This window comes from Rhinoderma darwinii, chromosome 1 (genome assembly GCF_050947455.1).
Source record: "Rhinoderma darwinii isolate aRhiDar2 chromosome 1, aRhiDar2.hap1, whole genome shotgun sequence".
NCBI classification, from domain to species: Eukaryota; Metazoa; Chordata; class Amphibia; order Anura; family Rhinodermatidae; genus Rhinoderma; species Rhinoderma darwinii.
Window position 1 is genome coordinate 116419827 of NC_134687.1, and position 15973 is coordinate 116435799.

Below are 15973 nucleotides of genomic sequence, written 5' to 3' on the forward strand. Positions count from 1 at the left end.
AAGCGCAAAAATATAGGACATGTCCTATTTTCTCATGGACTCTTTACACGGTCCGTTGAAACAACGGCCTTGTGAACGGCCCCCTTAAATTACATTACAGGTCCGTGCGACGGCCGTTGTTTTAACGGCCGTCACACGGACGTATAACACGTTTGTGTGAATAAGTCCTTAATATTAGAATATCGCTGCTTTAAAGAGTAATTCCAGGGGAAATTGGAAATGTGTGAATGTGGGCTTGGAGACATGGAGAAAGGAGAGGGGTTTGCGTATAATAATATAGCAATATGTACAATTTGGGGGAGAATCCCTATAATGAAGTCCATACTAGATGCCTCCTATTATGATATAGAATGAGATATAAAAACGTCTGAATGTAATTTTAGGGTGATGGTCTTTACACGGAACACTACAGTCAGTCTGAATCAAGTCCTTATGACAGGATGCCTAATAAATCCAGCCAATTTAGCTTATGTGTTTGGGTAAAATATAACTTTTCCCACAACTCATTAAAAACAGTAAATTATTAGATTTCCTATTTGATCAAGAAATAATAAAAGGATAGCGGAGATACACTGCCACTAAGACATGCAGGAAATGTCTTGCTGTGTAAGGGGCTGTTTGACATTCAGCAGACATACACTTCTACAGCATGACTTACTCAATAGCTTTACATTTATCATGCAAGTACTGACCGCAGTTATTATGGGGAAGCTGACCACGGCGCTTAGATAGTTATTAGCCAGGAACCAGCAGCAATTGGCGATTGCCCAGAGGATGCCAGAGATAAATCCTTTGAAATACATAAGAATATACACTTGGGTTTCATACATATACTGTTTTTGGATTTAACTTCTTAGTAGAGAAAGCTGAATTTGTAGCACATGAAACTCTCATCTCCAACCTGTAGCTTCCCAGCTTTTGCAAAACTACAACTCCCAGCATGCTGCCCTGACTGTTTCAGACTTGCTGGAAGTTGTATTTTTGCAGCAGCTGGAGAGCCACTGACAGTCAGCTCTACCTTCTGCTGTTGCACATTTACTGTGGGTCATATGCAGACAAGACCAACATATAAAGACATTGGGTGGTGCGCAAGTAGGTAATCAATTACAGTAAAATAAAAACAAAAAAAACAAAAACAAACAATAAACAAACCACATACGTATATTCTGTGTAGTAAGGTTCATTGTGAATAATTACTAGTGCACAAACATCATAAACTAGTTCTGTATTTTCATCATCTGTATGTGTATTCTTGAAAAAACCTACCAGGCAGTATTGCTGCTGGATAGACTTTGGGATGGTTCTTCATTACAACGCAGTAAATAAGAAAGTATACAGTACTAGTAAGGAATATTCCACTGTAGTGTGCAAACACATAATCCAGATCTGAAAGAGAGAAGACTTTATTCTAGCCACTATCTCCATAATTGCTGCAAATAAAAGCAGAAAGCAAGGTCTTCAGGTATGTTAGCGGTTAAAGAGGCTCTGTCACCAGATTTTGCAACCCCTATCTGCTATTGCATGTGATCGGCGCTGCAATGTAGATTACAGTAACGTTTTTATTTTTAAAAAACGAGCATTTTTGGCCAAGTTATGACCATTTTCGTATTTATGCAAATGAGGCTTGCAAAAGTACAACTGGGCGTGTTGAAAAGTAAAAGTCCAAGTGGGCGTGTATAATGTGTGTACATCGGGGCGTGTTTACTACTTTTACTAGCTGGGCGTTCTGATGAGAAGTATCATCCACTTCTCTTCACAATGCCCAGCTTCTGGCAGTGCAGCACTGTGACGTCACTCACAGGTCCTGCATCGTGTCGGCACCAGAGGCTACAGTTGATTCTGCAGCAGCATCGGCGTTTGCAGGTAAGTAGCTACATCGACTGAAGAATCAACTGTAGCCTCTGGTGCCGACACGATGCAGGACCTGTGAGTGACGTCACAGATCTGCACTGCCAGAAGCTGGGCGTTGTGAAGAGAAGTGGATGATACTTCTATACACAACGCCCAGCTAGTAAAAGTAGTAAACACGCCCCGATGTACACACATTATACACGCCCACTTGGACTTTTACTTTTCAACACGCCCAGTTGTACTTTTGCAAGCCTCATTTGCATAAATACGAAAATGGTCATAACTTGGCCAAAAATGCTCGTTTTTTAAAAATAAAAACGTTACTGTAATCTACATTGCAGCGCCGATCACATGCAATAGGAGATAGGGGTTGCAAAATCTGGTGACAGAGCCTCTTTAACCAGAAAGTCTACAGTAATTTACACTGAATAGGGATAATGTAGATTAGTCTCTTAGCTAGAATTAATCTAGAACTTCTTTATTTTTCCATCAATGTAGCCATAGGAGGGAGGGTTTTTTGCAATACTGGTTGTTTTTATTGACAACATTTTGGGATACATCAAATTAATTGATTAATTTTAAGAATGGAAAAGACAACCATCTTATTATTGTTTTAAATGTGGTATAAATAAGTTAACTTTATTTTATGGGTCGTTACCATTGCGGCAGTACCAAACATGTGCTTATTGTTATGTTGAACTATCTAAAAAAATTATAAAAGTTTCAATAAATATGGGGAAAATACTGTTGTGGCATTCAAATGGAGAGACGAGAGAAACCTCCTTTAATCACGTCACAGGGGATTCATGTGACGCAATCGAGGCCCATACCTAGTATGGCCAGACGGCCATTGAAGGACCCCAGTGCTGTCTGACCATATTTCCTGTTGTTAAAGAGGCTCTGTCACCAGATTTTGCAACCCCTATCTGCTATTGCAGCAGATCGGCGCTGCAATGTAGATTACAGTAATGTTTTTATTTTTAAAAAACGAGCATTTTTGGCCAAGTTATAACCATTTTTGTATTTATGTAAATGAGGCTTGCAAAAGTCCAACTGGGCGTGTTTACAGTAAAAGTACAACTGCGCGTGTATTATGTGTGTACATCGGGGCATTTTTACTTCTTTTACTAGCTGGGCGTTAGGAATGGGAGTGTATGATGCTGACGAATCAGCATCATCCACTTCTGTTCGTTAACACCCAGCTTCTGGCAGTGCAGACACACAGCGCGTTCTCGAGAGATCACGCTGTGACGTCACTCACTTCCTGCCCCAGGTCCTGCATCGTGTCGGCCACATCGGCACCAGAGGCTACAGTTGATTCTGCAGCAGCATCAGCGTTTGCAGGTAAGTAGCTACATCGACTTACCTGCAAACGCCGATGCTGCTGCAGAATCAACTGTAGCCTCTGGTGCCGATGTGGCCGACACGATGCAGGACCTGGGGCAGGAAGTGAGTGACGTCACAGCGTGATCTCTCGAGAACACGCTGTGTCTGCACTGCCAGAAGCTGGGCATTCTAAAGAGAAGTGGATGATACTTCTCGTCAGAACGCCCAGCTAGTAAAAGAAGTAAACACGCCCAGATGTAACACACATAATACACGCCCAGTTGGACTTTTACTTTAAACACGCCCAGTTGGACTTTTGCAAGCCTCATTTGCATAAAATACAAAAATGGTCATAACTTGGCCAAAAATGCTCGTTTTTTTTAAAATAAAAATGTTACTCTTATCTACATTGCAGCGCCGATCTGCTGCAATAGCAGATAGGGGTTGCAAAATCTGGTGACAGAGCCTCTTTAAGGCTGTCAACTATTAGAACACAGGCTATGTACTGGCATATAGCTTTATGCCTGTACACTATAGTTAAAAATAAAATCAAAATGATTAAAGCATACCTAATTTTTTAGGGGACTTTTCAGGATAAGCGGTCATACCTGTGTACATGAGGAATAACCCTTTTTGGCCATTACATGACTTGTATTGTGTATTATTTAACAGTTTTCACCTGAGCGGGCGCTCTCTCTAATTCTCAGTTGTCTCTGTAGAGCCTAAATCATGTCTTCTATACACTACACACAGAAGAAGAAAATCCTGCTCTCCTATCTTTATCTAGCCCATACATATTGTATATAGTAGTATCAGCAGAATGGAAGAGATTATACAGCTGTAGTGAGAAGTGTAGCTGAGAATCCAGAACTAGGGTGTCATAGAAATTTGACCAAGACATCTGTGTGTTTCTCACTCTGCTCCTGCTTCCTCTCCCTGCTCACCAGTCCCCACTCCATAAACTTACATGCAGTGTGTGATTGTGTGTGTGTGTGTGTGTGTGTGTGTTGCTCCCCCTCCACTCTCTCAAGACTTGTATAGGCAGGCAGTGAAGCGACACCCCCCCCCCCCACCTTCTGCAGCTGTCAATTCTACTCTGTAAAAAGCGAGGACATTGCTTGACCTGGTGGCAGTAACTTCACACAGAATTTGCATGGATAAAACTAAATTTTAACAGTAAGTAAATTACAAAGTTGATGTAGATCAGGTATACGATTAGATGAGCATAAGGTGTTTGAAACGTTAATGTCCATTTAAATATAAAGTCCCAAAACAAAATAATGTACATATGTTTGGTATTGTCATGACCGTACCAATCTGTACAACATTAATTTGGTTTACAGCATTAATTATGATTGGTGAATGCTAAAAAAAAAAAAATGTAACAGAATGAAACGCTAATGTTTATGTACCAAAAAACAGCACCAACATAAGTACTTTATCCCGCAAATAAATGAGGCCTCATACAGCTAAGTCAAATGAAAAATACAAAAGTTTTGAGTGCTGGAATACAAAAAGGAGAAATCAAAAGATTGTTCTGGTCCTCAAGGCCTAAATTAGCCCAGACCTCAAGGGGTTAAACTTAAAAAGTTTTTTTTTTTTAAATTTAAATCAGTGATCGCTTGATTCTGTACATAATGCCTCTGTTATGTCCTAATAGGCAGATACCAATGGCAGATCTGGGAGCCTTTGTTAGGTCCCAGTTGCCATGGTAATCCTTTGGCACCCTGTTGTCACATCACATGGCGCCGATGGCCTAACCTCCCTCTGTCAAATACCGTCGCCTGGCTGTCAATTTATTGTCAATGCCATGACGTTCGTGTACAATACTTTTACCGGTGTTCGGACAACAGAACGCATATCCAATAGTATCCAAATAAAGGTATTTATTCATCAAACATCAAAAGCAAAATCGAACTGTTTCACGAATAAATATCTTTATTTGGATATTATTGGAGGGGTGTGCTATAGTCTGAACACTGGTGGTAGTATTGTAGACGATCGGCAGGGGTTTGTCCGATACAGGACAGTGTGACACCGTCCCTCTCACCGTGCCTGTGCTGCTTTATTAGATTTATTTTTTTTCTTGGATCCATGACGAACGTGTCCGTCATAGTGCACCAAGGGGTTAAACATTTAAAAAGGAAAATATTCTTTCATACAAATAAATTAATGTATGTTGCCCTACACTTGTCTTCCTTTACCACATATGATGTCAGTTGTCTTAGCACAGGTAGCCTTAAAAATATAAAAAAAATCATTGCTGCTACCCACAAAAAAAGGTACCAATCGTCCTTGTGGAGATCCAGCTAGTAGTAAGTATTTAGGGCAATGCTCTCTTGGAAAAAGTATGAAAAAAATAACTCTCCTCCAGAAGGAAGAATACTGTCCTTCTAGGGTCATCTACAGGTGGATTCCCAATGTCTGACTGAGGGCAGCACAGTTCTCTTTTTATTGGGTCCACATTGTTCAGATCGTGATCAGGAAGGAGGGGTTAGATGTAAACACCAATAACGGTGTCAACTTACAGCATGGGATGTGAAAATGCTATACAAAACATAAGCCATTACACCACTCAGTCATGTGATGTCCCTATGGATACCACATCACTGCACCATAGATTTGACAGCAGAACCTGGGAGGACTGTAGCTAGATTTTCGAGATAAGTATGCTGCAGAGTTTAGTCTTTTCAGAGATTGAAAGGCTTTTCAAAAAAACTTTAAGGCCCTGTTCACACAGAGTTGTTCTGACACGTTATTTGATGCGGAAACCGCGTCATAAAACACGCCAAAAAACGTCCGAAAACGGCTCCCACTGATTTCAATGGGAGGTGGAGGATTTTTTCCTGTCTCTCTGGAAAAATAAAGCGACATGCCCTATCTTTGGGCGTTTAAGTCTCTGACCTCCCATTGACAATGGGAGGTAGAGAAAGCGTTTTTGACCATGGCGCTCAACAGCCACGGGCGAAAAACGCAGTGAAAAGCGCGGCAAACGGTGTGCAGGCAGATCAAAATCTGCCTCAGAATTGTCAGCCTGCAAAAAACTCTGAACAGGGCCTTCGGGTCTGAAAACTGCTTTAAGATACCATATTTGTTGACTATAAAATATATACACAAACCAAAATAACATAGCAATTATACAAGAGGAAATATGAAACATGGATTTACATTTCTCTTACCAAACTGACTTGCTCCGGCATATATACTTTCATTGTTCTTACTGTGGTCTTTTATGTAAAGAACTGGAACAAAGCATGAACCATACAGAACTCCTGCTCCTACTGCCATTACCGAACCTCTGTTACAGACAGAACAGATTAAATGAAAAATACGTTGTTTTACATTTATCGGAACAATTTTCACATATTTCATATACACAAATCAAACCCAAATTCTAAAATAAAAAAAATATATATCATACCCCATACTCATATTTTATAAAAGAAGCCGGCTGGCACATTGTTAAGATGCCACCCAGCTCATTACACTCATTTTTTCTCGAAGCGTAACATTTTGTGAGACGTGCATAAAAATTAATGTTTGCAGTTAAAGTCAGGATCACACACACACACAGTATTGATGCAGTTGTTGCGACAGTATTTGATGAATACCTATACGAGTATAGACCATTGGCATGCGCCAAACAATAATGCGTCCACACAAATCATAAAGCAAATATCAATACCTATACCAGACTGTGAAGACTACTAGTATATCCAGAAAATGAAACACACATAGCACAAGTCATGTACCATGACAATATAAAATAAACTTTATTGAAATATACATAACACATTGGCCATCAAAATATAAAAACAATATAGCACACAGTTAAAAAGGAGAGTATGGAGGAGCTGCGTGAATAATCCAATATATATGCTACCATACTATAAACATCCTGTGATGTGGTAACAAATGCAGATATCTATAGAAAAGATAATCATATAGATCAAGTATTTGGACAACAGAAGCACATAAATATATTTAGCACCTAACAGAAGAGCACACAATTGTGCATGCATATAAGAGTATACAGCTAAAGCTCCAAGTTGCACCCAAAACAAAGACCATGCTTTATAAATAAAGGATATTGCACAAACCCATGGACTGCATGATAGGAAGCACGCAGGAACACTCCACACTGACCGCCCCCGACGCACGTTTCGCCGTCAGCTTTCTCAAGGGGTCAGTTGTTGCGACAGTATTTGCCTCCGTTTTTTAACTAAAGTCAGAATTGCATCCAAAAGGAAGGAAAGATATAAAGAAAAAAGACTGATACATTTATTTTCTTTTGTTTTCTTTTGTGTCCACTCCTATATTTGGCTAAAAAAACGGAGCCAAAAACTGTATCATAACCGTGTGAATGATTCAAGAAGAGCCTTAGATGTACAACATTTCTAAAAAATTAAAGATAAACATGTGCAGAGTTCATACATATGTACCATTTATGCCTATGTCAACATGCACATACGTATGCTCCCAAAATGATAATAAAGGATTTATTTAACCCCTTCCCGACATTTGATGCATCCATACGCCAAAGTCGGGTAGGGGGAAGTATGGAACGGGCTCACGGAGTGAACCCACTCCATACGTTGCTGGTGTCAGCTGTATGTTACAGCTGACACTTGAGAGTAACGAGCGGGATCGCGCTCGTTAAATGCCGTGGTCTATAGCAACCGCAGCATTTACATCGTTAGAAAGAGGGGGCAACTCCCTCTAACAGCAATCGCGGGGAAGCGATGGTTGCTATGGCTGCCTGGGGGCCTAATGAAGAATCACGATATACTGCAATACATTAGTATTGCAGTATATCGTGCAAGCGATCTAACGATCGCTGGTTGAAGTCCCCTAGGGGGACTAATAAAAGTAAAAATTAGTTAAAAGGTTTTTTTTTTATGGAAAAAAAATAAAATAGAATGAAAAGTTTAAAAAAAAAAACCTTTTCCCATTTTCCCCCTAGAGCATAGTAAAAAATAAAATAAATACACATAATTGGTATCTCCGCGTCCCTAAAAGCCTGAACTATTACAATATATCATTATTTAACCCGCACGGTGAACGCCGTAAAAAAATTGTAAAACGCCAGAATCTCTATTTTTTTGGTCACCTCATCTCCCACAAAAAAAGAAATAAAAAGTGATCAAAACATTGCATGTACCCCAAAATTGTATCATTAAAAACTACAGGTTATCCCGCAAAAAATAAGCCCTCAAAACACTTAATCGACGGAAAAATAAAAAAAAGTTATGGCTCTCGGAATTTGGTGACAAAATAAATTTTCATTTTTTACACTTCGGTTTTTACTTGTAAAAGTAGTAAAATATAGAAAAAACTATATATATTTGGTATCGCCATAATCGTAATGACTCACAGAATAAAGTAACAAGTTGTTTTAATTGCACAGTGAATTTTGTAAAAACGGCGCGCAAAAAACCATGGAGGAATCGCTGTTTTTTTTTTAGTTTTCTACCCCACAAATAATTATTTGCCCGTTTCTTAGTACATTATTTGGCACAATAATTGGTGCTACGAAAAACTACAACTCGTCCTACCAAAAATCAAGCCCTCATAGGACTATATCGACGGAAAAATAAAAAGTTATGGCTTTTGGAAGGTGGGGAGGAAAAAAATAAAATGAAAATCTGAAAAAGGGCTGCGGCGGGAAGGGGTTAAACAGTACGTTTTAGGTGCTGTCTCTAACCACACTGCAAAAACAGCATACAGTTTTACTGTGAATTGCCACAGTTCCGCAGGTAGCACAGGTGAAACTCAAACCTGCAAAACCACGGAAATTCACTGTAAAACCATACCCTAATAAACCTTAACCCGGAAAGAAATACACCCTAAGGCCTCAAGCACACGGCCGTGTGCACGGGACATGATTACGTGCATGAACGGCCGCGGAGTGTCATCCGTGGGCCATCTGCAATCACGGACCGTGCACATACAGATGTGACTTTTAGTAGCCCGGACCGCAAATACGACCCATAAAATGACTTGTCCTATTTTTTGCAGTTCGGGCTCCCGGCCAATGCACAGACCGTGGAAACCACGGTCGTGTGCATGAGCCCATAGAAATTAATGGGTCCGCAATTCATCCGCATTTTTGCGGATGAATTGTGGATGCAAAAACACGGTCGTAGGCATGAGGCCTAAATGTGGTGACATGAAGAAAAGTTCCTGATTCCCCCTGGGGTCACTGGAAGGCAGTACAGGCAGAGAGATGACCGGAACAAGCGGTGTTCTTTCTTCCTGATGTCTCTTGCAACTTCCCCCCTCCCCTGCAGACACATAGAACCATGCTATAAAACTTTTAATCCTGTTTCCCAAATTTAAACGAGTGCTCCACCCCAAATATTGTACCTAGAGCTTTAAGCCTGGTATCTGTCGTGAACCTTAAAAGTCATGTGTTTTCCTTGTGCTCCCGATGCATACGTCAAACGTACCCATAAGTTCCCATTATACTGACGGAGGCAAAAAGAGTGTTCTTTTGTCTTCCGTTGTGCAGTATACGTCGGGTATACCATTTTCTTGCTAGATAGAATAGCGCAGTAGACTACACTCTATCAAGAGACTTAAAAAAAATCTACATTAAATATTAACGTTTTTAGAACATGGTAGCCTATCAGTTACAGATGCCACTGTATGACATCCGTTACAGGCATCCGTTGAATACACAGTATACGTATTGAGCTTTTCATGATGTATCCGTATAATACCATTATAGCTTATGTCTGATGCGTGCGTTAAACGGATGCAAAGTGGCTATAATGGCATCCGCTTAACAGATTCGTCATGAAAAGGGTCATGAGGCATGGAGCTCGTTTAGCTGACATTAGTTAGCTACATTATGGGGAGCTCTATAATATACATCTAAAAAGAAATTATTGGCCTTTAGAAGCAGGGGTGTTTCAGCTAATGGGAGAGCAGCAGTAAAAACTTCTGCCGGCTGCTGATGCCATCAGCAGAATTCAAGTGTCATTTACGTTGCTTCTACTCAGTGAAAATGTAGAGAGACTTTTTCAACCGCTGTCAACACATTGTGACAGCATCTTCTGCAACTCTATCAAAAGATGACTGCATCCTGATGATGGTGCCGAGAGGGCAGCCACCAGGAATTTGATTTCCCCCTAGCGAATGCGAGATGTGAAATTAACTTTTTTTGTACATACCAGTAAAACCCCTTTCTCATTGAATTCACTGGGAAGACACAGTACCATGGGGTATAGGCCACTGTCAGAGGGTAGGATGCTGACACTAGATAAATAAAAAAAATTAAAAAAAAGCGTGCATCTGCCCAGTGGGCTATACCCTCCGCCGAGCACTCAGCTCCTCAGCTTGTTCCAAGAGCAGTAGGAGAGCAGAGAAGGTTTAGCACAATAAGTTTCTAATGTAAAAAGTAACCTCAAGAAGACCAAAAAACATAGCAATAGAGAAATAGGGTGTCTCCCAGTGAATTCAATGAGAAAGGGCATTTACTGGCAATTACAAAAATCCTGTTTTCTCATTAAAGGATTTACTGGGGGACACAGTACCATGGGGCGTCCTAAAGCAGTCCCTTAGGGTGGGTAAAAATAATCCTAGCCATGCCAGCAGCAGAAACCATGGCTGCTTGCAACACCATCCCACCCAAACTGGCATCGGCAGAAGCCAAAGAATGGATCCCGTAAAACCTCAAAAAAGTACGTAATGAGGGCCAGGTGGCGGCTTTACAGACCTGAAAGGCAGAAGCCTGATGTTACACTGCCCAGGAGGCCCCAACTGCCCTAGCAGAGTAGGCCGTTTTAACCGCCAAACCTCTCCAGCTAGCAATGGTGTCCTTCGAAGCCAGGCCACCCTTACGAGGGCCCTTGGGGACAACAAAATTGGAGTCAGTTTGCCGGAAGGACTTCATAACTGCAATGTAGACCCGAAAGGCTCGAACGACATCCAGGGAATGTAATGCACGTTCTCGTGGATGAGAAGGTTTAGCACAAAACGAATGATGGACAATGTGCTCTTTAAGATGGAAGGAGGTAACCTTAGGGAGGAAGGATGGCACCGGATGTAGCACCACCTTGTCCCTATGAAAAACCGTAAACGGATGTTTGCAGGCTGCCAGCTCGGAAACTGTATGGATAGACATGATCGCCACAAGGAAAACGACCTTCTAGAAATAGATCCTGAGAGAAACTTCCCGCAAAGGTTCGCAGGGTGCAGCAAGGAGAGCAGTAGAGACCAGGTTGAGATCACAAGGTTCTAAAGGAGACCAATAAGGAGGAGCACAACGTGCGACTCCCTGCAAAAAAAAGAAGTCTTAATTGGAGAGCAGAAAGCCAAAATGCGTTGGAAAAGAATAGATAGGGCTGAAACCTGCCTCTTTAGAGTAGCCAAACTCAGTCCCTGATCCAAACCCAACTTGAAGAAGGCCAGAATACACGCGATGGAAAAACTACCACTTAAGATAAGCCAACCAAGTATGATGGGAAGTCCTTTGGGATTGAGTCTTCCAGGCCTTAATCATGGTCTGAATGACTGGATCAGAGAAACCTTAGAACTTCAAAACCGCGGTTTCAATAGCCAAGCCGTCAAACACAGCCGAAGTAAAGCAGAGTGGAACATTGGACCTTTGGAAAGGAGGTCGTGCCGCTGAGGAAGTGGTGTACCAAGCTCTGCGAGGCCAGTCAGGGGCCACTAACATGGCTAGGATTCCTGCGTCCTTGACCCTTTTCAAAACTGGGGGCAGGAGTGTAAGGGGAGGAAAAAGGTAAAAGGACATTGAAGGATGACCAGGGGGAGAACCAGAGCTCATACGGCCCTGGTTCTGGTGACTTAGTCCGGGCACTTGTGATTGAGGTGAGAGGCGAAGAGATCCACATACGGGAAGCCCCACCGAATGCAAATGCGGTGAAAATTCCCTGGATGAAGAGGCCATTCTCCGGGGTTCAGACGTTCCCGGCTCAGGTAATCCGCCTCCCAGATGTCTACTCCTGGGACATGCACTGCTGGGACAATCTGTTTCGCCCAGCGAAGAATCTTGGCTATTTCCTTACATACTGTCCTGCTTCTTGTACCTCCCTGAATGATTGAGGTGCGCCACTGCTGTAGAGTGGTCTGTCTGTATCCGACATGGAAGACCCTGGAGACAAGACGTCCAGTTAGACAGGGCCAGGAAGTTGGCTCTCGGCTCCAAGATGTTGACCTGGAGCTGAGCATCTGAGTCGGAAGACTGCCCCCAACCAGACAAACTTTCGTCTATTGTGATGACTTGCCAGTGGAGAGAGTTGTGAAGGGTTTTCCCTGAGAGATGTTGGGGAAGGACATCCAACACAGCAGCTCCTTCTTGACGGAAAGGGGCAGACGGATCATCAGATTTAAGGAGTCCAGAGACCTCCCAACGGGATACAATCACTAGCTGTAGAGATTGGGAGTCAAATTAAGCAAATTGGACTGCCTCGAAGGTTGAGACTATTGTCCTCAGGATTTTCATGCAGAAGTGGATAGAGCAAGGAGCATTCCTGCTCAGTACCGTCACTCCCTGTCTAAGAGTGGTGATCCTGTCCCTAGGTAAGAATACCCTGGCTGCCTATATATCCAGGACCATCCCCAGAAACTCCATTCTCCGAGAAGGAGTGAGAGAGGACTTGGTGCTGTTGAGAAGCCATCCGAATCTGCGAGGACAATCCAGTGTAACGTTGAGACTGTCCAAGTTGTCCTGTTTCGAAGGTACCTTCACCAGAAGATCATCCATGTATAGGATAACTAATATCCCCCTGGATCTGAGGAGAGTCATAGGCACCGCCATGACCTTGATGATGACCCTTGTAGCCGTGGCCAGCCGGAAGGGGAGTTGGGAGCAGCTCAGATGACGGCTAATTTTCAGGCTGTGGAAGCCCGCTGCGCTGGACCAGGTCTAGCGGGTCTGTTGCGGGGCTGCCAGGAGTTTCTAGACCGTAAGGAAAGTCTTTGCACTCGGAAGTCACGCGAGTTCTGCCTCGGACGTGGAGCCGAGTACCGATACGAACAAAACCATCTTTGTCTTCTGACTGAGGGAACTGGGCCTCGCCTTTGATGACATCGTGGAAGTAAAAAGTGCTCCATCCTCCTGTAGCCTCAGAAATGAGTTGGGCTGTAAAAGGAGATCCTGGGAAAATGGAGGGGCGAAAACCTTCTTCCTAGAGGCACTGTTAGTATCTCAGTTCCTAGTCCAAATAACCCTGTGGACAGCAAGCGAATTAGCCATGGCCTTAGCCGACCGTTGGGCAGCTTGGACGGAGATGTCATATATATTTAGACATCTGCAAAAGCTGTGCAGCTACTAGGGAAGTATCTACTCGAGTCCCCTGAATCAATTGCGTCCTGTAGTGGAGTAGCTAGTTCAATACTAGCCAAGCTAATCCAATATGCTGCAAAAAGAGTGCCTGCCCGTGCTAAAAGTGGCTTTTGCCATAGACGGAATCTTTGGAATCAACATGATCCTTTAAGGCGGAAGCATCTGCAACCGGTAAGGTAGTATTTTCATAAAGCCGGGCCATGGGATCATCTACCTTATAACACTCTAACACAATAGTTAGAAACTCCTTAGTAAGGACACAACACCTCAGAAGAAAGTCCCCCTTTATTTCAAAATGCCATAAAGCCCGCTTACAGTCTGAACAGCCCCTTTCCCGCTATGCCACAACAGCTTCCAATGGCTGGGGGGGGCTTGCCTGTCAATAGTGTTCAGGCGCAGCCTGTCACCCCTTCAGAAAACGCACACAAATAGTGTGGCTGTCCAGTATCCTCGACCGCAAGTGCGGTAATGTTAGGATGACCAAGGTGGGGAACATCCACCTGAGAGGTGGGCACCCACTAAGGATTAGTGGGAAGAGCATCCGCCAAAATGGCGGGCATCCACTGAAACAGTCCGCAGGGGAGTCACAAAGTGGACTCGCACCCTGCACCTGAAAAGCAAATGATTATTTTTTTTTTTAAATGTCCTGTACTACAGGCAGTTCTGTTCGATGTCTGCCTCCTATGGACATTAGGCTAAAACTGGGAGCAGAGTGCTCTGCAGCGGGCAGAGCCACACTTTTTTTTATATTTACCTAGTGTCCACCTCCTAGCGACAGCGGCCTATACCCCATGGTACTGTGTCCCCCAGTGAATACTTTAACGAGAAATAGAAAAAAATCATACAGTTAATAAACAAAGAAATATTCCTTCAACTTTAAACATAATAAAATTTTAAATATTGAGGAGTTGCCACTAGCCCCGCCCACATTTTGATGATTGACAGATGTTTCTCGATTACTGTGCAGTGAGGCAACTGGCAATCAGTAGAGAATGAGCGTTGCTAACGAAAAGTGGGTGGAGCTTTGAGCAGCTTCTAAATATGTAGTACACGCATCTGGTGGCATGTAAGTTCTCAGTGAGGGCAGCATAATGTGGTTGACCGGTACCCTTTAAATTATACAATTCTGGCTACCTGCAACTATCACTAGGGAAAGGGCTTGTTCACATGCAACGTAATTGCTGCGTATTTTCCGTCCGGAATTGTAGATGGAAAATACGCAGCAGAATACAGTAGCAGCACAGTGGGTGAGATTTAACAAATGTCATGCACACGCTGCGTAGAATTTCTGAACAGAAATTCACCTGCGGTGCGTATTTGTACTGCAGCATGTCAATTCCTGCTGTGGAAAGTGGACTGAATTGCTACGTTTTCCAGAGGAGATGCCACCATCTACGAGCACTGAAAAAAACGCAGCAAAATCTGCACCATTTTCTGCAGTAAAAAAAACACAGGAAATGGTGCGGAATTGCTGCAGAAAATGCAGTTACGTGTGGACAAGCCCAAAGTCTACTGCACAGGCTTATAAAGTTCCCACTGAACTCAACAGTAAATCTATATGCAGTATGCTCAGAAACACCCCCTAGTGGCGGCTGCATGCACCAATCATTTTATCATTTAACTGTATACTAAAGATTAAAATAAAAAACAAGAAATCATCATTGAAAAGCTAGTTGTGAAAACTCGGTTCATCTGTTTCCTTTACAATATCTGTGTTAGGACATAACTAGACAGGTATGCAGGAATCCGTTTAGTTACGAAGGGAAAGTCTCCTTCGGTAGCTTTTTCGAGATTATATAAGAAACAGCTGAATAAAGATTAGAACTTGAGACAGGCTTGTTTTTTTTATTTTACGACAAACCGATCTCTAATGCTTTAGGGTTAGGTTTACCAATTGAGATTTGGAAAGTGTGACTGTAAAGAACAGCATGTCATTAAACTTGCAAGCATTCTGTTCAGTTGATTGGATGAAAAATATGTGATGTCAATTCAAACCATATAACTCCATCCAAACCATATAGCCATCTAGATTTAATAATGGCGGAACGGTGTGTGGCGTCCATCTCTTCACAACCCTGCAGGCACGATTCCACTTTCCTGTCCAGGGAGCTCAGCTATTGTTTATCTGAATAAGTTGCTGATTTACCACAATTTTAATGAAAACTGTGTGCTTACATTATTCTCCTTTGTAAAGGGGATAATTTGTCTACCCAGGATTCATCGGTAACAGTGTGTTCTTGAATGTTAATCTGTAGAGGAAAAACAAAAATAAGATGAAAAATGTCAAATTCAGAATTTGAGAAGGCAAAATAAATATATTCTTTTACGAAATGTCTTCATAGCATCAGCAGTATCTTTATGTATTTTAGCTTAGTTTTAAAAGAGGGGTTTTCTAGTTTTATGCAAGTAAAGGATAATCATCGTCTAATAAAAGAGATGTTCTATTTCAATTCCTCAACATTTTCAGGATCGGTACTCTGG

At 42.3% G+C, this 15973-nt stretch overlaps 1 protein-coding gene across 3 annotated transcripts in view; it reads right to left on the minus strand.

Annotated features, from left to right (window-relative positions):
• The window catches only part of TMEM144 (transmembrane protein 144), a 51384-nt gene that overhangs the window by 11566 nt on the left and 23845 nt on the right, over nt 1–15973 (minus strand). For all 3 annotated transcript variants that reach the window (XM_075860302.1, XM_075860301.1, XM_075860303.1), the window contains exons 7-10: nt 15668–15741; nt 6357–6475; nt 1267–1386; nt 693–790 (exon numbers count right to left, since the gene is read on the minus strand). In XM_075860302.1, coding sequence (XP_075716417.1) covers nt 693–790; nt 1267–1386; nt 6357–6475; nt 15668–15741 — 411 coding nt within the window. The remainder of the gene's footprint in view (nt 1–692; nt 791–1266; nt 1387–6356; nt 6476–15667; nt 15742–15973) is intronic.